General features: G+C 43.0%; 1 protein-coding gene across 3 annotated transcripts in view; it reads left to right on the forward strand.

The window, feature by feature from the left end:
- Positions 1–62: 62 nt before the first annotated feature.
- The window catches only part of DNAH3 (dynein axonemal heavy chain 3), a 170,553-nt gene continuing 143,034 nt past the window's right edge, over positions 63–27,581 (forward strand). For 2 of the 3 annotated variants that reach the window (XR_009256448.1, XM_058710216.1), the window contains exons 1-11: positions 63–385; positions 5,255–5,658; positions 9,945–10,049; positions 10,584–10,806; positions 13,906–13,978; positions 15,029–15,203; positions 16,832–17,021; positions 18,775–18,970; positions 23,288–23,413; positions 24,583–24,778; positions 26,451–26,630. Coding sequence is in view for 2 of the 3 variants with exons in the window: in XM_058710216.1 (XP_058566199.1) it covers positions 5,620–5,658; positions 9,945–10,049; positions 10,584–10,806; positions 13,906–13,978; positions 15,029–15,203; positions 16,832–17,021; positions 18,775–18,970; positions 23,288–23,413; positions 24,583–24,778; positions 26,451–26,630 (1,503 nt within the window). In the remaining variant the exon portion in view is untranslated. Of the gene's footprint in view, positions 386–5,053; positions 5,659–9,944; positions 10,050–10,583; positions 10,807–13,905; positions 13,979–15,028; positions 15,204–16,831; positions 17,022–18,774; positions 18,971–23,287; positions 23,414–24,582; positions 24,779–26,450; positions 26,631–27,581 lie in introns of those variants that run through there. The other variant, XM_058710217.1, reaches the window with a different exon arrangement.

A 27,581-nucleotide genomic window follows, 5' to 3' on the forward strand; every position in this document is an offset into this window, starting at 1 on the left:
CTCCCCCGCCCCTCGGTTGCCGACGTCTACCCCAACTTTGCTCTGCTCGGCTCTTCCCGCCTGCTGCCGGAGGGAGCCGGAGCCAGCAAAGGCGCGCCCTGGCCTCGCGCACCACGCTCCGCCGAGCGCGCTCTCTGCCTCAGCGTTTTGGAGCCATCCCAACAGGCCCTGAGAGCTTTACAGATGAGGAAACTGAGGCCCAAAAGGAATTGCCCGTCCCCCACCCTTGGCTTGAGGTGAGAGTGCCCATGCCACCGCCAACACAGGTGGGCTGGCCTCTGAGCACGGGTTTGTGTAGAGTCTTAGGGCTTCCCCTGCCTAAATGCCTACACCTGTACCAACTCTTCTGGAAGCATTCCTGGAGTTCAGGACACCCAACAATGAGGTATGGCCTTTACTGGAAGGTGTTAGCCATTACTTTTCATGCAGAAGTCACGAACCCGCGAGATCCTTAAAGATGGGTTCAGCTATTATCTCTGTTTTTTTTATGGATGAAAAAGTCTAAACCTAAGTCCCTCAGTCCTACATCAGAGCCAGACACGTCCCCTGGCCCCAAACCCATAGAGCAGGGTTTCTCAATGGCAGCAATATTGACTTAGTAGGTGGGAAAATTCTGTATTAAGGGGCTGTGAATTGTAGAATGTTTAGCAGCATTCCTGGCCTCTTACCCACTAGATGCCAGTAGTAATCCCTTTCCTCCCAGTTGTGACAACCAAAAAATGTCCCCAAACATTGCCACAGGTTCTGTGAGGGGGCACAATCGTCCCCAGCTGAGACCCACTGCGGTTGAGGGTTGAGTGTATCCGTAAACACCATGGCTGGGGGAGGGGGATCCCAACAGTTCTGGGCTCTGATCTCATGGCTTACTGTGTGACCTTGGTGAGTTACCTCTCTAAGCCTGGGCTTTGTAAAATGATAGGCCCGTGCATTGGCCTGCTACTACATAGTTTTCAGGCACTTTCCATCCAGGGACCTATGTTGACCTACCTTTCTTCTGTGACCTGGATGACAGTCACAGGGTTTTAGTGAGGACATGTGCAATAATAGCTATAAAGAAGTTAATACCTATCTGGAGTATAAAAGAGACTCAAAAAGATTGGATGGCACAGTCTTTTACCAACTAATGTTTCTAGAAATAAACAGGCTGGTGGATAAAGACATAAGCTTGGGGTTAGTAAGAATAAAAAGAAGCTAAAGGAGGCACCTTGGTGGCTCAGTTGGTTTAGCAGGTCATGATCTCATATCATAATTTGTAAGTCTGAGCCCCGCATCAGGTTCTGCACTGACAGCGCTGGGCCTGCTTGGATTCTCTCTCCCCCTCTTTCTCTGCCCCTCCCCTGCTCACTCTCTCTCTCTTTCTCTCTCAAAGTAAATAAACTTAAAAAAAAAAAAAAAAAAAGCTAAGGAATCCTGCTCTACCTCCACAACAGCCAAGAAAAGAGGAGCTAATGGTGGGGATAAGTGTCCCTAAATTCTTAAGTTTCAGGCAATCCTGTGTGGCTTCATGCACTTTGATTTGCTGCAGTATGATGGGTGCCCCATCTAAGAAAAAGTTGTGGGTTTTTTTCCTTTAGAACAAAACATTACAACCATCATTCTTATTTCCTTTCGAAAGTTGAACTGGGTCCTCCGTGGGATTGTTCAAGAGTGCCATCTAGGGGCGTCTTTGTGAATCCTTTACTTCCCCCTCCTCCACCTCTGTCATTGTAGGGACAGCCAGGTTTTGTTTTATCCTTGTGCTTTGGCTGCCTTCTGCACCATGTTATGTATACTCTGATGACTAGGATGTTAGCTCTCTCCATAGCATCAGGACTTGGCTCATGATGACCATTGATGGGTCAATAAGATATATTCATATGCAGCCTCTTCTATGCTTTTCAGAGATTACTTACTCTGGGTGAGCAACCATTTCAGGTCTTAGAAAAGATCTGCCAGGAGCCTTGGGCTCTGAATAAGAAATGTCTGAAAATTTCCCCGCAACACATTGAGATCCTAAGCTGTTTATATCACAGAGATGGGGACAAACCAGACTCTAACTGACCTCTTCTCCCTGTATTGCCAGATATAGCAAATAAAAATTCAGGACACCCAGTTCAGAGTGAATTTCAAGTGAACAACAGATAACTTTTTAACATAATTATGTCCCAAATACCGAATGGGATAAACTTATGCTAAAAAAATTATTTGTTGTTTATCTGAAATTCTAATTTTACCGGGCATCCTGTTATATCTGGCAACCCTGTGTACTTAGAGTTGAGGGATTGAGGGATTTGAAGCCTGCATCCCTCTTGGGACTTATCAGACAGAAGATTAAGTCAGACAATTCTGGTGCAGATGAGGTGGCTGGGGAGTGTGTTGGGGGGAGATGGCATTTTCATTCTCCTTAGTTGATATTTTATTTTTTTTTAATTTTTAAATGTTTATTTTTGAGAGAGAGAGAAACAGCATGAGCAGGGGAGAGACAGAGAGAGAGGGAGACACACAATCTGAAGCAGGCTCCAGGCTCTGAGCTGGCAACACAGTGTCTGACCTGGGGCTCAAACTCAGGAACTGAACCGTGAGATCATGACCTGAGCCGAAGTCAGACACTTAACCAACTGAGCTACCCAGGCGCCCTATTTATTTATTTTCTACGTAACAGACCACACGTAGGTTTTTGGTTAAAGCTAGGGAACAGATTCCATAGTCAGGTTTAAGTCCCAACTTTGCCACCAACCTAGCTGAGTGATTTAACCTGCCTGTGTCTGTTTCCTCAGCCATAAAACTTGGGATAATAATTGTATTTATTTTCTGGGTTGTTGAGAAGATTTGGAAAGATGATGCTTAGCACAGTGCTAGCAGATAGTATAGCTCAATACATGGAAGTCATAATCATTGTTTTGATGTTTTTGAACACAGGTAGACTTAGAGTTCACTAACTTTCAGATGGAGGCATGTCTCCTCCTCACCCACAGGGTCATGGGGCTCATTAGCACCATACCAGTCTCTTTCTACTGTTTCACTTTGTTGGGCTACAGCCACTGGTTTTTATGTGACATTGGGTTTCATGCCCCATTATAGGAGGCCTGGTAATAACCCCATTTCTGTCTAAACCAAAGTTTCAAACCCTGTCACTAGTTCATTTATTCCAGATACTATTTGAAATTGTATATATTGTGTTATCTAAATGTCGTGTCTGTCCAGAAGATGGGGGCCCCCAGTTGTGGGATAACGATCAGGTGGAAAACAGTGGCAAGGGCAGTGAAGGATTCACCTGAGGCAGAACAAGGAAGCTGGAAGTTTACCAAATACACCTCAAGGGAGGTTGGGAGGGGCAGGACAGCAAAGGAGAGGCAGTGGGTGCGGGCTATTTTTAAAAGGGAAATGTGAGGAGGAATGGGGATGTATGGAAAAAAGGGAGACTTTATGGTAACTATGCCTGGTTGTAAGTAGCCCATTGGTTAGTTAGGGCCTATGGATGTTTTGAGGTGAGTGCCCTGATGGTCTTGTCTATATTCAGCCAGGAGGTCACTGTGAGCCCTTTCTACATTCCATTGCTCAAGATTGTTTGCCTAAAAGCGGACTCTACATATATGTCTGATGGTAGAGAGTAGAAATAAAAGAGATGGGGAAGCACAAGGTTATTTTCAAAGTATGGAGAGGGGTGCCTGGGTGGCTTAGTTGGTTAAACATCTGACTCTTGGGGCGCCTGGGTGGCTCGGTCGGTTAAGCATCCGACTTCAGCTCAGGTCACGATCTCATGGTCCGTGAGTTTGAGCCCCGCGTCAGGCTCTGGGTTGATGGCTCGGAGCCTGGAGCCTGCTTCCGATTCTGTGCCTCCCTCTCTCTCTGCCCCTCCCCTGTTCATGCTCTGTCTCTCTCTGTCCCAAAAATAAATAAACGTTAAAAAAATTTTAAAAAACAAACAAAACAAAACAAAACAACAAAAACATCTGACTCTTGATCTTGGATCAGGGCTGACAGTACAGAGCCTGTTTGGGAGTCTCTCTCTCCCCCTCTCTGCCCCTCCCCTGCTCATGCACTCTGCCTCTCTCAAAATAAAAATAAATAAACTTAAAAAATAAAAAAAGTAAGAAAAAGGAGAAACAGAAGTACTTGGTGCTGTGCTGGTAGGATCTCAGAAATGTTTGTTTTCTGGATAGGTCCTTTGTGGAAAGAGCAATGGACTCTGGAGTCATAAGGACAGGCTTCAACTTCTATTTAGCTCTTATGAGTTGCATCAATTTGGGAAAGTTATGTATTTTTCTCAATTTTGGTTTTCTCATCCATAAAATGGGAACAACATGGCATTTTGGGGAAAAATGAATGAAATAACAGATATGCAAGCATGACACCCCAAAAGAGCTCAATAAGTCTAACTTGGTTTTGAGAGAACTTTGAAAGCGACCAAATAATGTGTGCTTTGAATGTTTGGACAGCAGCTAATACTGTAACCTGTGTACACAAGTATACATGTGTGTGAGTATGTGTATGTGTGTTTCTGTGTTTATAATAAGAATTATATTAAAAAAAAAAAAAGAATTATGTTAGCCACAACATCTATAGCGTGCCTCCTATATCAGGTGACCAAACCATCCCACTGCCTAGGACTGCGGGGGTTCCCCGGATACAGGACTTGGAGTGTTAAAACCCAGAAAGTCACAGGCAAACTGGGATGAGTTGGTCATCCTCCTGCTCTGTGCAGATTTTTACAGACATTATCTCATTAAACCTTCCAACCTACCCTGTGAGGTAGGTACTCACGTTTGTTGCCATTTTACATTTAAGAAGGACATTTAGAGAGATTAAGCAACTTAAGCCACAAAGCTAATTAATGGGAAGTGCAGGATCTGAACCCAGCTGGGTCCAGCCTGAGAATTTAACCACCATGCTATAGGCATTTAGACTTTACCAAAGGCATAGTCTTTTATTGCCACTCATCTCTACATTCCCAGATCTTTGCTAAACACCCTCCCATCTTCCCTTCTGTCACCACCAATTTCTGCTGCCCAGCCAGGCCTCCAGCAAAGGGAGACACCAGCTGAGTCAAGCCCAGTCTTGTATCTGGGCACAGCTGAGGCCCCTCCTTCCTTAGCAACAGACGCTGAAGCCTGGTTACCGGCCCCAAGGCCTGGGTGCAGGCACCTCCTATGTTAAAACAGCCCAGAGAGGAGGAGAGAGAAGAGTTCAGGCTGCTAGGGTATTGTTTAGTGGAGGTGTTTCTTCCCTCTTATCTGTATTAACATGTAACTCTGCTTCCATTTTTCCTCTGCAGTGAACTCGGTGTGTTCCTGGAAAAGTTCTAAGAGAGGAGCTGCTCAGTGGAAGGGAAGAGCGGCCAGAGCAGAAGGCATTGCAACCACAGCAGAAAAGCCCTGCAGAACCCCAATGCTCTCCCTTCTTCATTCTCTAGCTTCTCTTTCTTTCTTCTTCTACCAGAGAACTCCTCAGGGGGCCAAAGTCTATGACCTCAGAGAGACAGCTCTGTGAACACAGCTTTCAGAACATTTAGAAAGTTCCATTTTCTGTGTCACCTCACTATGCTATAAGCAAGTGTGAATTTCAGAGCCACTGGTACAAGAGGATCATCCCTAGAGAAACGGAGAGCTCTTTATTCATTTTGTAATAGACCCAACTAAAATGGACAACATGAGTGACGTGGATTGCTCATCTCAGAAGGTAGGTGTGAATTTTAAGGTGTATTTCTTTTTTTCTTTTAAACCTGTATTTTCAACATGTAGGGAATTTGGGAGTGGGCAGGAAGGGGATGTTTGAATCATAGACTAATTGCCATGTTAGATCCCCTTGACTGAGCAACTGTGTTAACATTTTTATGCTTTGTCCTTTGAAATATGCTTTTTGCTGAATTGGGCTTTTGGACTAAAAGCCTCAGGTTTTGCTGTGAAAACTTCAGGAATAGATACCTGTTGTTCCTTTCCCTTCCCTTCCCGAGGCCTTTAGACCATATATTCCATCCAACAGTTCCCAGATGTACATCAGAATATCCTAGAGAGCATCTTGAAAACAGAGACTTGGCCTCACTCCCAAAGGTTCTGATCCAGAAGACTTGAATGGGGTCCTGGAATCTGTATTTTTAACTAAGAATTGAGTGATTCTGCTGTAGCAGGTGAGCTTTTGAGATCGGCCTCCAAGAAGAACATGCAAACATGATGTGTAGTCAGAAATCATCCATCTGAAAGTAATAGTGTTACCCCATCTAGATGTCAGAATCTTGGTATTCAAAGCCAAGATCCATTAGGTTGCCATACCCTAAAGTGCCCAGAGGAGCATTTTCATGTTTTTTTTTTTTTTTTTTTTTGAGAGAGAGAGAGACAGAGCATGAACAAGGAAGGGGTAGAGAGAAAGAGAAAGAGAAAGAGAGAGACACAACCCAAAGCAGGCTCTAGGCTCTGAGCTGTCAGCACAGAGCCCGACACAGGCCTTGAACTCACAAGTGGTAAGATCATGATCTGAGCTTAACTGACTGAGCTACCCAGGCACCCCAAACCAGAGGAGCATTTTAAGTTGAAACTTTATGAAATGAAGGTGGTTCTTACAAAAATCAATCTTTTTCCTTCAAGATGCCACAGAGCATTCTTAGGTATGGTCATGTTCTGCTCTGGAATTGATTTCTAGATCTGGTGATCCTGTGTGTGTTCCATGTATCCCTGTCCCATGCACTGAGATGTTTTCTGCTCTCCGTATTTCTGGCTCTGTGTGTCTAAGTCTTAGTCTGTGCCTATGAACAAGCTCAAATTTTTAACTTGTTCTCCAAAGGTTCTGCTTCTATTATATGCTGTAAAATTCTTAATATTGGCTTGCTTTTTGCAAAATGTTTCAGTTTCTTTATTTTCTCAAGAATGGCTTATGTCTTTGTATGATGATTCAGCTGCCTCTGTGTCTGCCCCTTGGATGAACATCTCTCAGTATGAAGGAGCATAAATATAATTTAGCTCAAACCCAAAAGGGAATCTCTGGGCTCAAGTAACCGAGAAGTCCAAATGGGATCCAGGAGTCCAGCCGATGTCACTGGGAGTCTATCTTTTGCCTTCTGGGAGTCTTGCTTCTATGTTGGCTGTATTCTAATGAAAGCTTTGTTTCCACATAAGGCAAAGATGTTTATTGAGAGTGCCTCTTTCTCAATAGGTCTAGTGAAACTGTCAGGAAAGACTGATGAGCCCAGCTTAGGTCACATGCCTGTCCCTGAGCCAAGCACTGTGTCTAGGAGGGTGGAGAACCCTGATTAGCCTGACCTATGTCACATGTGCTTCCTGGAGCCAGGGACTGGGTGGGATCAGGTGACTGTATAGCACGGACTGAAATTGGAGAAGAGCCGATTTTGTCCACTGGGGCTGTGCCCTACTAATTTTGGTAGGGAGAATAACTTCCCATTTGGTGTCAGAGATGACATCAGGTTTATCCCAGCCACGAGCAGAAGCAAGACACCTCCTGAATAATGTTAACGTCCTACTTGACTGTAAAAGTTCAAGGTTTTTTGGTTTAACTACTCATTTCCATTTTTGTTGTAACTTACTCAAGATGTCTGAAATTTGTGGTGTTTGCTTGTTGCTCTTTTAATGAAGATTTTTATTTGAAACATATTTAAAAGCTAGGCCAAGGGAAAGATTTCCAGTGACCATAAAACTTTCTTGCTTGCAAAGACAAAAAAACAAAAAACAAAAACAGGCAGCCAGAACTTATCAATCATTACATGCTGTACATCTGGGATCCTGATAGAAATCATGAATGACTTCATAGCGCTGAACGTACCACTGCCAGAATCGACCTCAGATGGTGTGGTACCCACTTTGGATGACCAGGTTCCTTTCAGGCTGTTGCTGGAGTTCTATCCTTTTGTTCACCTGATTGGTGCAAATCTGATACTAATTTCAGTACCGAAAAATCATCTTGGAGATAATTGATCAATTCTTAGGTCCTTGAAACTGAGGTCAAGAACAGAGAGGGGCACCTGGGTGGCTCAGTTGGTTAAACGTCTGACTTTGGCTTGGGTCATGATCTTGTGGTTTGTGGGTTCAATCCCCACCTCAGGCTCTGGGCTGACCGCTTAGAGCCTGGAGCCTGTTTCCTATTCTGTGTCTCTCACTCTCTGTTTCTGCTCCTCCCCGGGAGCAAATCCCCAGACTTGCATTCTATCTCTCTCAAAAATAAATAAACATTGAAAAAAAAAAAGAGAGATAGACACAGTTATTTAACTCAACAAACTGAGTTCTCTAAAAACAGCAGAGTCTGCAGGTCTCAAACTCCTCCCGTTTAAGTTGGAGCCCAAGGATCCCTATTTTTAATAAAGTTCTATTGGTGAGTGTGATGTGCCACAATTTTTTACAATAACTAGATTAGGCCATTAGACCAGTGGGCCTGTTGTATGTTTTTTAAAGATCTCAGGCTTGGTGTGCATCTTTATTTATGGGTTTGCATGTTTTTGTTGAATTTTAAGATCAACACCTTCCTAAAGTGATTTGCCATGTTATCAGTACTCACTGTTTCCAATGTGTTGGGATGCAGAGTCATGTGTATTTAAAATTTTTTTAATGTTTATTTAATTTTGAGAGAGAGAGAGAGAGAGAGAGAGAGAGAGAGAGAGAGAGAGAGAGAAACACAGCATGATCAGGGTAGGGGCAAAGAGAAAGGGAGACACAGAATCTGAAGCAGGCTCCAGGCTCTGAGCTGTGAGCACAGAGCCCGATGCAGGGCTTGAACTCACAAAATGGGAGATCATGACCTGAACCAAAGTCGAACACCTAACCAACTGAGCCACCCAAATGCCCCCAGAGTCATGTGTATTTAAAAGCACCTCTGTGTGGCCAGGATGCATTACTTCTATTCTCTGGGCTTTAGTTTCTTCATGTCAAACATGGTTATCAAAAACTCTCATAAGGAAAAAAAAAACCTCTCATAAGGTTGTACAGTGCCTAGCACGTAATAATTTGGAATAATTATAGTGGTATTATTGTTATTTTATGAGGTGGAGTCATCAGTGAGCAGTTGGTTAGGGCGTGAGGGTGGCTGACATCCGATTCATATACCCCCTATCTGCTACCCCCTGCCAGTTCCCCTGCATGACATAATTTGCTGATTTAAGTAAATCAAATGAATCCAGTAATGTCTTATCTTACACAGTTTAGTCCAAGGTCATTGCCTTAGGTGGAAAATCATGGAGAGCCAAAATTGCCCTTGAAAGCCCCTTAAACCATCTTTAAAATGCTATACAGCAACATGTCTCAGTAAGTACAACCCACAGTTTTCCTTTACTTTTGGAACAAATTGTACCTTCTCTGTCACAGCCCCAGATAAGTAGTTGTCGTGCACATAGAGGCTGGGTCCTAGGACAGAAACACACACAGAATTGTTCAATACTGCTGTCACTTTCAGCTCTGCTCAGGAGAGGTACTTGGGAACTGAGAGTGGCCATGGGAGCCGCAGGTTCACCCCTACCTGAGGCTCACCCCTAAGTGCACCCTCACTGAATGGAATGGTGGACTCAGACACCCATACTATTTAAGTGACTCTTTTTTTTTTTCAAAGCAGGCAGAGCAGAGAGTTGCTCATGTGTGTGTTAAACACACAAAGTACAATGCCACCACATAAGCAAATTTCTATTTGGAATTGTGTTTTTGTGAAGTGCAAGGGTCTATTTTTTGTTTAAAGTTAACCCCTTTAATCACAACCCAGGATAGGGTAACTTCCCTCAGAATTTGGGGTCTTCCCAGGGGAAAAATATTACCCTAAATTTGCTCATTGAGGAGTAGCCAAGGAGAAGACGCTGGAGGAGAGACATCACTGATTTAAAAATGAAACCTACACTATGGATGGGGGTGAGAAGGTGTTTAGTGGGCATAACTCTGTCCCTAAAACTTATCTTAGGGATCTTTTTACTCCTTGCCAACCTAGAGGCTTGGAAATCTTCCCTGATTCCTGAAGAGCGGCTTTGTTCCCATTTCCCACAGATCCCTGAAAGTGACTCAATACATCACATGAGCCACTCCCAGATGCGGCCAGAGCTGCCCCCTCTGCCTGCTTCTGCTAATGAGGAACCATCTGCGCTCTACCAGGTATGTTCACTGGGCTGCTGCTATTCTACTGATATTAGTGGGAGACAAACAGCTAGGCTTGACGAGTGGGATCAATGGCTTTGGTCACTTCTGCCACCAGAAAAGGCTATGGTAGTGGGGGGAGAAAGAGCTATCTAGTAGTACAAAGGTGAGTTAGGATCCAGCCTTCTCACTTCCCTGCTGTATTATTGAGACTTTCTGAACTTCTGCATCTTCAGTTGTGAAAAATATAAGGATGATTATTTCTACTTTACAGCCATGTCCATAAAGAATAAAGACAATAGAAGTAAATCACCTGATGCACAAACATACTGCTTATTGAAAGCCAGCTTTTGTCCTTGACATCAGAAATCATGCTCATGGTGGTTGGAGAAGTGCAATTGGTGAACATCCAGGAAGCATATGGCTGAGTTTGCAGGAAGTAGAAACAGCGTAGGGCATGCAGGACTCTCTTGAGTCTCCATGTGAGTGGAACTTAAGCTCCTCCAAGAGATGTCCTTCACCTCGTCATACTCTGCATTTCTTTCCTTGTAGACCATCATGTCGCATAGCTTTTATCCCCCCTTGATGCAACGTACATCGTGGACCCTGGCTGCACCCTTCAAAGAGCAGCACCACTACCGTGGACCCAGCGACTCCATTGCCAACAACTACTCCTTGATGGCCCAGGACCTGAAACTGAAGGACCTGCTGAAGGTTTACCAGCCAGTCACTATCAATGTCCCCAGGGAAAGGACCAGAAAGGGACTGCCATTAGGTAATTGTAGCAGTGTGCCATACCAGATCCAAATGGGGCTTTGCAGTGAGATTTTTAGTCGTGGGTTCTAGTTCTGGCTCCATTGCTTGCTGAAGCTAACCTTGGATAACCTCATAGGGTCTCAGTCTTTTCATCTATGAAATGGGAATGATTGTAATATCTAGCATTACATTTACTGTATGCCGTGTCCCTTACATTTACCACACACCAAACACTTTTCTGTGTACTTGTGTTATTGAATCCTGAATAACAAATTATTCCCAAAACTTAATGGTTTAAAACAACCACCACTTATTATCTCATAGTTTCTATGGATCAAGAATCTGAGCATGGCTTAACCGAATAGTTCTGCCCCAGAGCCTCTCACAAGCATGCAATCAAGGTATCAGCTAGCCCCACAATCCTCTAAGGGCACTGGGAAGGATCCTCTCCCAAGCTCATTCATTTCCTCAGGTTTTTGCTGGCTGTTGGTCATAGACATCAGTTTCCTGCCACATGGGTCTTTCCGTAGGGCAGTTCACATTATGGCTTCTGGCTTCCCTCATAGGGAACAGGGGAGAGAGCAAGAGACAGAAGAGAGCCAAAAAAACAGAAACCACACTCTTTTTGGAATTTAATTTTGGAAGTGACAGCCTATCACTTTTGCTGTATTCTATTTGTTAGAAGTGAGTCACCAGGTCTAGCCTGCACGCACAGGGATTGCACAAGGCCGTGATGCCAGGAGGTGGGGATCATTGGGGGCCATCTTGGAAGCTGTTTACCACAGTACTTTATATGTATTAATTTATTTAATCCTGCTGGGCACACATAAGTCTGCTTATCCTTCAGTAATTTTTGTTACATGTGTGTTGGAGCCTCAGTCTGCCCTCTGTCTCAAACTTATTTTCATATTTTTCATTTTTCTCTCTGTGCTGGGTCTGGGTAAGTTCCTCAGATGTATCTTCTGATTCACTAATTTGCTCAACTGTGTTGAGCCTTGAGTTTATCATGTCTAATGAACTTTTTTTACTTTCATGACAAAATCTTTTCATTTTCAGATTTTCTTTTTTTTTAGTTAAAAAAATTTTTTTAAGTTCATTTATATTAGAGAGTGTGGGTGCAAGCACAGGAAGGGCAGAGACAGAGAAAGAAAGAGAATCACAAGCAGGCTTTGTATGCTGTCAGTGTGGAGCCCTGCACGGGGCTTGATTCTATGAACCATGAGACAATGACCTGAGCTGAAATCAAGAGTCAGATGCTTAATCAACTGAACCACACAAGTGCCCCTCATTTTCAGATTTTCTAATTGATTCTACCTGCCAATTTGTCATTTTACTCTTATAGGCTTAGCTCTTTCAATATTCCTGGGAAGATCTTAAACATTTATTTTGGAGCAATGTTTGATTGCTGTATTATTTTTACTTTGCAAAATTATCCCTTGCTTGTTGAGTCAATTAACTGTCTTTCTTACTATTGGTTTTTCTCATATGGTCTGGGATTTTAATTTGCAGGCTTCTGTTGAGAGTTTTTTCCCTTCTTGTGACTTGCATCCCCCCCCCATTGTTTTTATTGAGGTATGATTTACATACAATAAGATGCATAGATCTTAAGTGTTCAGTTCAGTGAGCATTGACCATTGTTTATACCATGTAGCCACCACCCAAACAGGATATAGGGCATTTCCATCCCTAGAGAAAGCTCTATTGTGCTTATTTCCAGTGAGTTCTCTTCCCTACCCAAAACCATCCCGTTGCTTTCTGATTTTTGTCACCATAGATTAATTTTGATTGTTTTCACTTAGAAATGTAATCAGTGTACCTTTTTGACACATACTTCTTAATCTAACGTTTTTATTCTTATGCCTTCATCTGGCCTCTTAGGACCCCAAATTAGTACCAGACCTTATATTGGTGGCTTGGGACTCCCATCCTAGGTGATATTTGGAGATCTTGTAGATGTGGTCACTGAGGCTGCGTGAAACTTGGCCTCCTTATTATTGGGCTGTCTCTGTTATCTCTGGCCAACATAAGAATTGAGGATCCTTGTGCTTTATCTGCATGACAGTGCTGTCTTCATGGATAGGGCAGCCTTGCTTCAGTCCTGGCTTTATGCTGTGAACCTAGATCATTGATTTATTTTGAGAGAGATGGAGAGAGAGGATCCCAAGCAGGCTCTGTGCTGCCAGCTCAGAGCCTGACTTGGGTCATGAGGTGGGGCTTGATCTCATGAACCGTGAGATCATGACCTGAGCCAAAATCAAGAGTCAGACGCTTAACCAACTGAACCACCCAGGAGCCTCTCAAAATGTCAATTTAATATTATGTCTTCAACACTTCTCTGTTGCTTGTTAATTCCTTTAGGCTGGAGACTTAAGTAACAGTATCTAGTTAAAGCTTTATAATCTAGTTTTATTTTATTTTTTATTTTTATTTATTTTTCTTTTTTTTTTTTTTAACGTTTATTTATTTTTGAGACAGAGAGAGACAGAGCATGAACGGGGGAGGGGCAGAGAGAGAGGGAGACACAGAATCGGAGACAGGCTCCAGGCTCTGAGCCATCAGCCCAGAGCCTGACGTGGGGCTCGAACTCACGGACCGCGAGATCGCGACCTGAGCCGAAGTCGGACCCTTAACCGACTGAGCCACCCAGGCGCCCCATATAATCTAGTTTTATATCAACTATTGAATTCATTTGTAGTTACCTTGTATTGTGCATGATACTGGTTTTTCTATTTGTGATAATCATATATTTCCTTTAAAATAAATATGCCAAGTGTAAAAGTCTTCACCTACTTAGAAATATTAAACAGTAATTTCCAACATTTAGAAAATAGGGCATACAGGATTAGGGAGTGAATCGAGTAGGACTGATATTAATACTTGACAATTGTATGGGTGAATAGAAGGTATGTGCATTCGCATTTCACAGTTGGGGGAACTGAGGCCTGGAGTGATGAAGTCACTGCTTCAGAGTCACACAGGTGATTAGTGGTGCATGTAGAACCAGGCGGCCCATCTCCTGCCTTATCCCCATTGCACCGAGTCTACTCCCCTTAGTATGCTCTGGGACTGTCCTGTGGACAGAGGATGACTCTAATGTGTTTCTTCTCCACTCTTCTAGCAACTAACTGCTCATCAGAACCCAACAAGAAGAAAAGAAAGTTCTCCTCTAGAGACAAAGAGAATCCCACCAGGTAAGTATCCCTGTGGGTGCAGGAGATTGTAGGACACCTGGCTGAACTGAAGAAGGCTGTGGTCTCATTAACCATGCTCTGCTTCTTGACTTTAAAGCATTCCCAGACTTTAAGTAACTCATGTGTTTTTCCACCAGTGCTCTTCACTCAATTTTTTAAAATGTTTATTTACTTTTGAGAGAGAGAGAGAGACAGAACACAAGTGGGAGAGGGGCAGAGACAGAGACACAGAATCCAAAGCAGGCTCCAGGCTCTGAGCTGTCAACACAGCCTAATGTGGGTCTCGAACTCATGAACCATGAGATCATGATCAAAGCTGAAGTCGGTTACTCAACCCACTGAGCCACCCAGGCGCTCTCTTTTAACCCAATTTTTTAAGGCTCTAAATAAAACTAAAGTAACCAACTGAGCAGAGGCACCTGAGTGGCTCATTGGTTGCCAACTCTTGATTTCAGCTCAGGTCATGATCCCAGGGTCCTGGAATTGAGCCCTGCATCAGGCTCTGTGCTGAGCATGGAGCCTGCTGAAGATTCTCTCACTCTCTCCCTCTACCTATCTCTTGAACTCTCTCTCTCTCTCTAAAATAAAAAAAGGAGGGTTGCCTGGGTGGTTCAGTCGGTTGAGCGTCTGACTTCAGCCCAGGTCATGATCTTGCGCTTCATGCGTTTGAGCTCTGGCATCAAGCTCTGTGCTGACAGATCATAGCCTGGAGCCTGCTTCAGATTCTGTCTTTCGCTCTCTCTCTGCCCACCCGCCACCCCGCCACTTGCACTTTGTCTCTCTCTTTCTCTCAAAAAGGAATAAACATTAAAAAAAATTTTAAGTAAAAAATGAAAATAAAAAAAATAAATTTACCACCTGAGCAAAACCAATGCTAGCATACCTATGGATGTTCCATGGTTAGAGGCTGTCACTGCAGTGCACATCCATACTGTTAGATGACACAGAGGAGAGGGGTTTCCATTGCAGAATGACACTCAGCAGCTTGGAGACAGTAGGCCTGGCACAGAGCACCTCTGCAGAGAACCAAAGGATGTGTCTACTTTTCAGGACCAAGCTGGCCCACAATATCTCAGCCTTATCATCCATAAAGAAGGAGGCAGTGACATCTTTGACCCTGCCAGGAAGCAGACCAATGAGTCCAGAAGAACAGATTGGTGTGATGTTACAGCAGGAGATGAAAATAGAAGGTAAAGAAACCCAACCATCTGAATCAGACTTAGAGGTATGTTCTTGTTGCTTCCTTTCTCTCAGTTTGCTAAGAATTATTCTTGACAGCTCAGTGATTCTAAACTCAGGGAGAATAGCAGAATCACCCAGGGAATGTTTTAAAAATATCAAAGTCCAGACCCCATGACAGACTACTCAATAAGGATATGTGTGTATTTGTGTGTGTGTGTGTGTGTGTGTGTGTGTGTCTGTGTCTGTGTGTCTGTGTGAATTGTTTTAGTAGGTCTTAGAAACCTTTGAGTCCTTATAGAACATAGGTTGCGGGACACCTAGGTTGCTCAGTCAGTTAAGCATTTGACTCTTGATTTAGTTCAGGTCATGATCTCATGAACCATGAGATCAGGCCCCACGTTGGGGTCTGCACTGACAGCAGGGAGCCTGCTTAGGATTCTTTCCCTCCCTCTGTTTCTGCCCCCATGCTCTCTCTCTGTCTCTCAAAATAAATAAATAAACTTAAAAACAAAAACAAAAAACCAATGGTTTTAAAATGGTGACCCATAAGCTAGGGTTGCAAAATTTTGAAAAATAAAACAAAAAACAGGACACCCAGTTAAATTGGAATTTCAGATATACAATAAATAATTTTAAAAATTATACTAAAATACTAAAAGTATAAGTATATCCCAATGCATCCTGTATTTGGAAGTTTCTTCTCTATAAGCAGCTTCCATTAAGGTTGGAGGAAGGTGAGCTCAGCCTCTTCTGACTACAGACAGTTGTCACAAAAGCTCAAAGCTGATTTCCTACACTTTGTGCTTCTCACCCATCTTGAAATATTTGTTTCTAGAGCTATTCAGCCATCTGGCAGCTTAGAGCCCTAAACGAACAAAACTTCCTGAAATCAACCAGATCACATTGGCCATTTAAAAAAATTTTTTTTTAATGTTTGTTTATTTTTGAGAGAGACAGAGACAGAATGCGAGTGGGCTAGGGGCAGAGAGAGAGGGAGACACAGAATCCGAAGCAGGCTCCAGGCTCCAAGCTGTCAGCACAGAGCCCCACGTGGGGCTCAAACTCACGAGCTGTGAGATCATGACCTGAGCCAAAGTTGTACGCTCAACTGACTGAGCCACCCAGGCGCCACCACATTGTCTATTTTTGTTTAGTTTGTGTGTTTGTATTGCTTTCCTAAACTCAGAAGCCCATGGTTTGATCAGAACTATTGTAAGTTTCACTTGGACTTGGGGAATTTCCCCTCCCTGGCTGCTACAAGCCACAGGATCAAAGTCCTTTGTAGACCACCATTGTTGTTGAGGACGGTGAATTATCCGGTCCATTTGAGGAGCTTGTTAATTATGGTCTTAAAGTTCACCGATGGGCTGCCTCTGTCCTGGCCTCAGTAGTCATTCCACTGCTCCTCTCTGCATGGCTTTTGACAAGTCCTTCCTTATAACCCACTGAAATTTCTGGCTCTGAGTCAGTCCTCCAGAGTCATGGAAAAACTTGCCCGCCATCACACTGCAGAGAGTGTGTGGTGATGGTCCCAGAAAACCCGATTGTAGCGAGTGAAGGGTGGGGATGGGTGCTGTGTGAACAGGGCCCCTTGGAGGCTGATGGGTGTGGGCAGGTGAGCACAGTTAACCAATCACAATCATTGTCTTGCTGGTGGTTTGTTTATGGAAGAGATACTATTACTATTTGACCAATGGCATCCGAAAAGATATGATTGCTCCTGAGGAGGATGAAGTGATGTTTCGGATTTCAAAGCTGATTTCTAACACACTGCTGACAAGTCCCTTCCTGGCACCCCTGATGATCATCCTGGTGAAGGAGAAGGAAAATGACTACTATAGTAGCATCATGAAAAGCATTGGTAAGGTTGGGTATAAGTGGTTCAAGGGGCTCCCATGTGGAGGGCACTGTCTTTATCAGTCCACCTTCTGTTTCCTCCTTTTCATTCAGATGCTCTCCCCCCATCACTAAGGTCTACACTAGCACTTCCTGTACTTTGATGGGCACCCACATAACCTGAGAATCTTATAAAAAATGCAGATTCCGGGGGGCGCCTGAGTGGCTCAGTCGGTTAAGCATCCAATTTCAGCTCAGGTCATGATCTCACAGTTTGTGAGTTCAAGCCCTACATCAGGCTCTATGCTGACAGCTCATAGCCTGGAGCCGACTTTGGATTCTGTGTCTCCAGCTCTCTCTGCCCCTCCCCCACTTGCACTCGCTCGTGCACTCCATCTCTCTCTCTCTCTCTCTCTCTCTCTCTCTCTCTCTCAAAAACCAGATTCCGATTCGGTAGATCTGGGGTAGGGTCTGAGAGTCTGCATTTCTAACAAGCTACCAGGAGATATGGATGCTTGCTCACCTCTGGGCAACACTAGGACTAGCAAGGGTTTACCTAAGTTTTAAAATCTAGCTCAAGACCTGCCTCTTAAGTACTTTTAGCTCTCTGCACCCCACAGTGGTCCCTCCACCCTCTGCATGCACAGCACTTCTTATCTCTACTTTTAACTCACCCTACTTTGGACCATCTCTGGGCCATTATTTCTCCTCTGTCATTTCACACTGGCATTGTCTTTTCATTTCTCGTGGGTCTTGGCTCCCTTATTAGACTGTCAGTTCTTTGACCGTGAAGGACATATTATTGATCCTAGCTCCCCTTCATTCCTTAGGCCCATGTCTTATACACACAGTAGGTCATCGGGAAATATTTAATGATGGTGAGTAATGTGAGAAATACATCGAAGGGGCATAATGATATTAGTTCCTCATCTTTCTATTTTCTCTGGCCAATCGCTGTGTTTACCAAGTTATCTAGTTATTTTTAATTTCCTAATTAACTTTCTAATGGTGTCAGGGTAATGGCTCCTTGTCCTCTCTAGGGTAGAACCAAACTCATAAGGTTAAACTTGTAAAAAGTCTTTTAAATTCCAGCCTCAATGTACTTCTGCAGTCTTATCACCTTAAACTCGACCACTTGCATCTGATATTTCAGCTACAAAATAACTCCCAGATCCTTCAGCATGTTTTACAAAAGTCATAGAACTGCATTTCATTATATGCTGTTACTTCTTTGGTTCTTCCAAAGAACGTTATATGTTCTTTCCTTCCTATCCTGTCTGCAAATGCCTACTCATTCTTCACATTCCAGCTCAAATGTCCCTTCCTCTGTGAACCTTTTACCAATCTTTCTTTCCTTAGCATGTGAAATATTTGGTTTCTGAATTTCCAATTCTAAGTATATGGTATCATCCATTATGTTGATTTTTTTGTGTATGGCTATTTAGGTGTGAGAAATCAATTAATGATGAATGAGGTATCATCAAATAGTAGCTCCTTGTCATGCATGATGCTAGATATCCTAATAGGTCTCAACCCCAGGTTCTAAGCTCCAGACTGTGAAGTTACACTCCTCCTTCTCCCTGAAATATCTTCAGAAAGAAAACAAACCAACAGAGTGGAGCTTCCCCAATTTAGTTATACCCAGGGGATTATCAACATAATGGGTATTATCAGTGTAACCGGTCAGAGGCTCATTTACATTCTGAATTCTGCAGCTCAGAGCACAGAGTGTTCCAGGGCCTGCCTTACTAACAAAGTATTTGCTCTGCTGGTTATAGTTGATTACATCCTCATGGACCCAATAGAGAGAAAAAGACTCTTCATTGAGAATATTCCCCGTATGTTTCCTCGAAGAGTGATCCGGGCCCCTGTGCCCTGGCACAGTGTCTACAGGAATGCCAAGAAGTGGAACGAGGAACATCTGCACACAGTGAACCCCATGATGCTCAGCCTGAAAGAACTGTGGTTTACAGAGTAAGAATTTCCTCCCTTCCCTTTTCTTTCCCTTTCTTTCTTGTTTGCACACTTAAGAGACTATCTATGCTGGGCACAGTTAGGGTAGCCCAGCCCTTAAAAGGAAATGATGAAAATCCTGGACCAAAAGTGCATATGAACTATAAATGACAGCTCTCCGTGCACAGTGAAGGTACTTTTCTTTGCATGACACCCAGTGCCAGTCTCTAAGCCCTGGTACGTACCAGTAAAGAGCACAGACTTGGAGCCAGCCCGCTAAGGGCTGTATCTTCACTCTGCAGCTTCCTAGGTAATATGGGTATGTTACATCATCTGTCTGGGTCTTGCTTTCCTGATCTCTAAATTAAGGGTAGTAAGAGTTCCTGCTTCATTGGGCTGGTAGGAGGAATGAATAACTTAATACATGCAAAGTACTCAGAACAGTGCCCGACCCATTAAGTGTGAATGAGCCATTAACTCTGTGAGGACATGTACCACACTGAATTACAACTGTGTGTTTGCTAGTTTGTCTTTTCTCTAGCCTATGAGATGTATGGGAGATTGGGTCTTATTCCTTAGGTAACTCATTACCCGCACAGGGATGGCAAACAGTGGTCTGTTATGTTCATCAGTGGAGCGCCTGGGGGGCTCAGTCAGTTAAGTGTCTGACTCTTGATTTCAGCTCAAGACCTAAACTCATGTTCATGAGTTCAAGCCCTGCATCGGGCTCTGTGCTAACAGTGGGAAACCTGCTTGGAATTCTCTCTCTGCCCCTTCCTAGCTGGCGTGCTGTCTCTGTCTCTCTCTCTCTCTCTCTCTCTCTCTTTCAAAATAAATAAATAAAGTTAAAAAAAATTTTTGTTCATCAGTGACTGAATTGGCCACAGGAAGTGGAGGAGTTTAGAGGATGCAAGAATCCCTTTTCTGTCATTTTTCTAAATTGAGATATAATCCACATACCATAAAATTCACCCCTCTTAAGTGCACAGTACGGTAGTTTTCAGTGCATTCACACGTTTGTACAACCCAGAAAGAAATGCGATATCCATTAGCAGTCACTCCTTCATCCCCCTTCCGCTCAGCCCTTGGCAACCACTAACCTGATTTCTGTCTCTACAGATTTAACCTATCCTGGACATTTCATGTAGATGGAATCACACCATATGTGACCTTTTGTGTCTAGTTGCTTTTTGCTCAGCATCAGGTTTTCAAGGTTCATCCACCACTGAAGCATGTGTCAGTGTTTCATTCCATTCTGTGACTGAATATTATTCCATTGAAAGGCTATACCCTGTTGAGTTTATCCATTCATTAGCTGCAGAGAAAAACTGTCATTTTGGGGGAGTCCATCAAGGGAGGTGCCAATCCTGGTGGGAACATGAGGCCAACAGATTTCACTGAAAGGTCAGGCTGATGACATGATGAGCTGCCATCATCTGAGTTCTTTATTAGAAAAATTAGAGGCTGGGGGCATCTGGGTGGCTCAATTGGTTGAGTGTCTGACTCTTGCCTCAGGTCTTGATCTTAGGGTTGTGAGTTTGAGCCCTCTGTTAGGCTCCACGCTGGGTATGAAGCCTACTTAAAAAATGAAAAGTAGAGAGCCAGGAGGCTCAGTTGGTTAAGTGTCCGATTCCTGATTTCGGCTCAGGTCATGATCTTAGGTCACATAGGGCTCTGCGCTGACAGTGTGAAGCCTGCTTAGGATTCTCTCTCTTTCTGCCTCTCCCCTGCTGTCACCACACCCCCCCCCCCATTTCTCTCTCTCTCGCTTTCTCAAAATAAATAAAATAAATTTTAAAAAATAAAAGAAAAATTGAAGGTAAATATGCTTACTTAATTTTGATTGGCTAAACTTGCCAGTAGCTCAAATATTTTATTTTGGGGAGGCTCTGTAGCTTTGAGTGTCTTCAGTCTTAAGGGAGGCTTGTTACCTGGAGAACTTCCTTGTTTATCACATTCTTTGTTTTACTTATGTTTTAAAAGGGAATGGAAGGAGAAGTCAAGCTAGCATGGAGCCCACCAATGTTAAATAAGCACATTCCCTTCTTTGGACTGTATTCAGTTTTCTAAGTCATTGGAGGTGCCAGTCAGGACTGAAAAGAAACAGTCATTTTCTAATGAGGCAGAAGCATATAGGGTAATAATTTATAGTATGGGCTCCAAAACTACACTGCCTACATTCTGATTCTCTCTCTGTTAATAACAAACAGTGTGATTTGGGGGAACTTAATCTCTCTAGGCCTCTATTTTTTTATATGTGAAATGAGAATAATAACAGTTACCTCATGGGTTGTTGGATGAATTGCTTACAACAGTTTTGGCATATAGCTGTTCAATAAATGAAGGTGCTGCTTTAATTATAAGCATGTTTATGGCCTCAAAAAATAACCTAGAAATTAACAAAAAAGGTCAGTCTTAGGGATGGTAAATTGCTAAATGCTCAAAGCCAAAAAGATGTACATGTGCATTTAATTTGATCATGTAGTGAAGATGGCAAATTATTGAACCCATAGCTTCTGAAAAGAAAGAATTCTTACCGCCTGCTTTTAGGGGTTTCCTAAAGATTACGTAGGCAACAAAGACAAACAAAGCCATTTAGAAGGTCTTTGTCAGCTGAGCCAAAAAAAAAAAAAAAAAAAAATCAACAATGAGAAAGATTTGTTAAGGAAATGATACAGACTGCTCTTCTTTATGGCCTGCATGATTAATTTTAAAAATTCTAAGGAGTCGCCTAGTGGTTGGCAAAGGGTAAAGGACCTGGGGGCTCAAATAGGGTTGTGGTCTAAAAAGCCATTGTCAGAAGTTTGTTAGAACTGAATTAAAGATAAGTAGCATAATTACCAAGTGGTGACAAGGGCCATACTCAGGTTGGATATCAAAGGTGTGGTGAGGGAGGTCTCAGATTCTGTCCTCCCCTAACAGTGCTTTGTGACTGGCCAGACAAGATGGGGACCAAGTTCACCACCTACACCAAGGAGGAATAGGGATTAGGAATAGGAATAGGGTAGGCTGTGGGATTTAAGAAAGGTGAGAAAAGTGCCCAAGAGGTCATTACAGTGGATAATGAAAATGAGAAGCAAGACATGAAATGAGCTAAGAAAGTGAGGAAAGGTCTAATTGAAGAAGTGAAAGGCAGTGATTATTTAAAAGAATGAGTTATAGGGGTGCCTGGGTGGCTCAGTCGGTTGAGTGTCTAACTGCAGCTCAGGTCATGATCTCACGGTCAGTGAGTTTCGAGCCCCACGTCGGGCTCTATGCTGACAGCTCAGAGCCTGGAGCCTGCTTCAGATTCTGTGTCTCCCTCTTTCTCTCCCCTTCCCCACTCATCCTCTGTTTCTCTGTCAAAAATAAATAAACATTAAAAAAAATCAAAAGAGTGATTTATAAATGAGTGGAATAGATATCAGGAAGAGATATGGTGTCCCTCTGAGCTAAAAGAGGCCTTGGGGAATGTGGTAAAGGGCAACACATCCATTGATCTGAGAGAAATAGGAGAAGATAAGAGCCTCGCAGGAGAAGGTGGAAGGAGATTCGTGTATTCATTCAACAAATATTGCGTGCCTGCATTGTGTGAGGGACTGTGCCAAGGTATGCTGTGCATGTCTTGGTGAGTCTGCCAGCCATCGGGGTAGTAGGTCTGAAGGGTTTTTTTTGTTTGTTTAGACCAAAGCAGTCCTCCAAGTTGTCCTGAGTAGCTTATCTAGGGGCCACGTTGAGGATTAGATGGAACCCACTTGATCATGAAGGTGGTGCTTCGCTTGACCTGTCTTCTCTCTCTTTGCTGTTGTAAAGAACTTTGATTTGTCCATTTCATATCCCAGTTCCCAGGCAGACAAATAACCAGGTTGCTGCCAAAACCCCACTCCTCAGATGGGTTATTTGGAGCAGGACAGATAGGAAGGCTCAGCAAACACCTATTCAGTTGGCTCATCTATCTACTCTTTGCAAGGTTCTTGTGGACTGTCTACCCCTCCTCAGACTTTCATATTTTTCAAATATAAATGGTTTTACTCTCATTGAAAAGTGAGGATGGGGCACCTGGGTGCCTCAGTTGTTTAAGTGTCTGACTCTTGATTTCGGCTCAGGTCCTGATCTCACAGTTCGTGAGTTTGAGCCCCACATCAGGCTTCGCACTGAGCACGGAACCTGCTTGGGATTCTCTCTCTCCCTCTCTCTTCCCCTTCTCTACTCACTCGCACTTGCACACTCTCTCTCTCTCCCTCTCAAAATAAACAAACAAAAAGATAAGAAAAGTGAGGATGTGTGCCCTTTGAACCCATCCTCGAGAATTCATTATTGTCTTCTCAGCCCAGGACGGTTCTCCCTCTCTTTTGGCAGATTTAAAGACCTCAGGTTTGTTCGAACAGCAGAATTACTGGCAGGAAAATTGCCTTTGCAGCCTCATGAGTACTGGGATGTGATCCAGAAACACTGCATGGAAGCACGCCAAATTCTTCTCAACAAGTCAGTATCTGGCCTCAGAATGGGACCTTGTCACAACATCATAAACTCTCAGGAGGGAAAACTGGTTCCCAGCCTGGAGGTTGCACAGTTTGCTGACTTCTCACTGACATCTTTCTCTGTCCCTTTCCTTCCACATTCCATCCCACCAGTATTTGTGTCTCCCCAGGTCCATGCTTCAACCCTCATTCCTGTTCTCCCTCTGCCTTTTTGAAACTCTCATTACCATTCTTTGTTGGGCTACCACTTCCTTACCCTCCCTCTGAAATCTGTGAGGTCTTGCTAAGTTACATGACTTGAGTTTGAATAACTTGTGTTCAGGTGGCCCAGATAAACAGCTGCAAGATTCCAGGGTTAGAGAGTTTTCAGTCACTTAGACTATTCCTTTTCCCTTTGCAAATGCATGCAGGATGATGTCCAGAGCTAGAGAAACCCCCTTATGTAAAATGATGGTGGTAATACTGACCAGTGGGTTTTTATTATCAGAGAAAATGTATATGCCATAGTACATAGTAGCTGCTTGATAAATATCATAATTATTGTCTTTACAACTCTGGCTGTTACTAGTACTTCTCTGATTGTTAGAGTAGCACCTTCCTAGCAATCATAAAAGAGATGTGATAGGATGAAAAGGCCAGTGGTTCCCACTGGGAATTAAAAATTGGGGGAAGTAGGAAGAAAGAACAATGAGACATCCATTTTTTCTTTTTCTTTTCTTATTTTCACTCTCAACCTCTGAGCAACTATCACCACACTGGAGTTTCTCTTAAGTTTTCTTCTTTTTCTCCTCTTCCTCTCTTTCCCCCTATAAAGTCTGAATCAGAGGCCAGGCATTTGCCAGGGAGAGAAGTTGGACAGAACATTCCATTTCTTTATGCCCCTTCACCCCAATCTCTGATTATAGTGAAGAAACTAGAGACTCTTTGAGCAGGACATGCCACCAGCATCCCTTGTGCCTTTGGATGAATAGTCTCTCAATTCAAATCTTACTACTTTCTTTCCAGGAAAGAGGCGTTGGCCGGGGAGGTGGCCAGGGATATGAAAGTACCGATTTGGAAAGCTGCTTAGTGGGGAATGAGCCACCTTCCTTGTTACAGAGAGTGGGGAACATCTGATAGGATTTCTCCGAGCTCATAAGAGCTTCTTACTTCTCTGCCCTTCTTTTTTCACAGGTGGATCCCCACCTGTGCCCAGCTGTTCATCTCACAGAAGGAGCAGTGGGTCCATTTTGCTCCCAAGAGTGACTATGACTCCTCTCATAACATTGAGGAATATTTTGCTTCTGTTGCTTCCTTCATGTCCCTCCAGCTGAGGGACTTGGTCATTAAGTCTCTCGAGGACCTCGTCTCCTTTTTCATGATACACAAGGTATGTAGGGGACCAGCAGTAGGCCCTTTGAGGGGAAACAACCAAGACAGAATCAGAATTCCATCATGTAGGTCTTCAGCTACATTAGTTCATGAAAATGAATTTTGTGAGTCACAGCAAGCTTTCCTGAGGTAATTGCCTATACCAAATTGCCAAAGATCTCCAGAAGTGGAGAAGTTGTTACAAAAATTGAAAGAAGATAGAATAAAATGGAATTCATACCTCCTATAAGAGGGAATGGGGTCACTTTTTCATCCTCTGTGAAGGAAGGAGTTGAAAAAATTTTGTTATCAATCTTTGGCTTGATATTTAAGGAGTGTTGTGTGTATCATTGCAAACATTGGCTTTTGGTTCTTTGGTCTTTGAAGGGGCATCTCTGAAAACAAAAGGCTTTGTTGACCTAATTAATAACTTTCTTCATGAAACTACTTCAGTGAAGTCAAAATAAAAGCTAAAAACACTAAGCCTTGGATTTCAAAAGAGCATAGCATCCCCTAAACTTAGATAACCTATGGACCAAGGTTTGTTTACATTTTATGCCACGTGCACATTTTACCTTAAAAAGGAGTAATAAAAATATATAATTGCCTGCTTATAAAAGGTTAAGTTCTAAGTATTTTTACAAATGAAGTAAAGATGAACAATTGTCCTTTTGCTCAAAAAAAGTATAGAAGCCAATGTTGCTGAATTTAGACTGTGATGTTAGCTTTGTAGCAAGGACCAATCAATAGATGTCACTGTAATCATCCACTTTGCTAAAGCAGAAGAGGCTCAGATGTGGAACAAATCCCACTCTAAAATTCCCCACAAAGGGAAAAGTTAAATCTTTATATGTCTGAAAGAAGGGGAGATTTATGGGTATTTGATACATGGTAGCTATTCAGCAAATGTTTATCAATCATCCTTAAACAGATCTAGAGATGTCTAATATCACTGACTTAGGCAAATACTTTCCAGCTACCCTGTGACAATTTCATTAGGCAGGGTAGTTTATGAGAGGTATCTCCTATTACTACCCTCATAGGGAATTGTAGATATCTCCATGCCAATATTTCTGTTGTAGGAGTGTTGACATTTTGAGTGTTTAAAATAGACTATACACTCATTAGCTCCATTTGAGGTATACAGATAACTATTTATGTTTTTGGATTCTGTCAACAGATTTTTATTGAGCATCAGCTATGTATTAAATGCTACCTTGGAGATTTCAGAGGAAGTACAGGGTTCAGACAGATCCTGCCCTTGAGGTTAGAGTAGAGAAAATAAGATGTACCTATAAATCTCTGCAACAGAGAAAGCTAAAATAGCATGAAGGAAATAGAAACACATAAGTTCAGAAGTGAAAGAGATTATATCTTGCTAGAGAACAGAGAAGCTTCCTAGAGCAGGGACTTTTGAGCTGAATTTTGAAGGGTGGGAAGGATTTGGAAATAATTAATGCAGGAATATCTAAGCAAAGAAAATATACTGAATTAAAACTTCTGGAATGGGGGAGTGGATAAGCTCAGGGTGGGCTAAGCCATACCCAGACCTTATGTGAACATGAACAGTGCCTGGTACCCTGCATTTCCTTTTCTGGTATTCATGTAATACTGTGAATGGGTAAAAATCACTCCTTTGATTCTGGAAGGCCCCATCTTGTGACAACTGCCATATCTTATATCTCCTGAAGGATGGGAATGATTACAAGGAGCCCTACCAAGAGATGGAGTTCTTCATACCTCAGCTAATCATGATCAAACTTGAAGTCCATGAACCCATTATCATCTTTAATCCATCTTTTGATGACTGCTGGGAATTAATACACAATTCTTTCTTGGAAATTATTAAAAACTCTAGGGAGATCCCCAAGGTATAGTACTGACTTACTCATTTATAGTTTTATTTACTTATCGAATAAAATATATTTAAAGTGACTGTTTGTACAAGGTAGTCAGAAGAGTTTTTATTTTGAGAGCTCAATCCTGAGTATGCCTCCCGTGACCCCAGACAGAAGATTTGGGCCATAAAGAAATGTCCACGCATTAGAGAATTGTGCTTCTAATACAAGCATTAATGGGGCGCCTGGGTGGCTCAGTCCGGTAAGCGTCCAACTTCAGCTCAGGTCATGATCTCATGGTTCATGAGTTCAAGCTCCGCGTCCAGCTCTGTTGTGAGTACAGAGCCCACTTCGGATCCTCTATCCCCCTATCTGCCCCTTCCCTGCTTACATGCATGCTGTCTCTCTGTCTCTCTCAAAATAAACATTAAAAAAATTTTTTTAAGAATTATTTTGTCAGCAAGTAGAGTTCCTCTTTTCCTCAACATGACGCCAACTTCAAAGGGACAGATGTGTCCCAAGCCGTAACCAACTTGGGTTGACAATCCACGATGGAGCAACGCCATGAACTCACCAAGAATCTTCATGAAATGATACCTAATTTAGTTCTTGAAGTTGCATTTGTTTAACCACTGAAGACATCAAGGGGAGAGATTGAAGCTTCTCTTCCTGATCCAAGACCTTTCCAGCTTCCTTTCCAGGATGGGATTGGTAATCATATTCCAGACACGTAGCAGACTTTTAGTGCTGGGCAGGATCACCCACATGAGTGTGACTCTTCTGTACTCTGTACTCCCTCTGGGTGGCTGAAGTGGCAAGAAGGCCAGTGTCCAGAGCCACACAGGAAAGGGAGCCATGGGGTGTTTTTCTCTATTTTTCTCCCCCTCCCTCATTGCCCAGGCATTATGTGTGATGCTTAGGTACTCTTAAGTACTCTTTTCTTTGCAGTCCTATGCTTAGAGGGTTCCAAGAGCTCAAGAGTAG

Source organism: Neofelis nebulosa, chromosome 18 (genome assembly GCF_028018385.1).
Source record: "Neofelis nebulosa isolate mNeoNeb1 chromosome 18, mNeoNeb1.pri, whole genome shotgun sequence".
Taxonomy (NCBI): domain Eukaryota; kingdom Metazoa; phylum Chordata; class Mammalia; order Carnivora; family Felidae; genus Neofelis; species Neofelis nebulosa.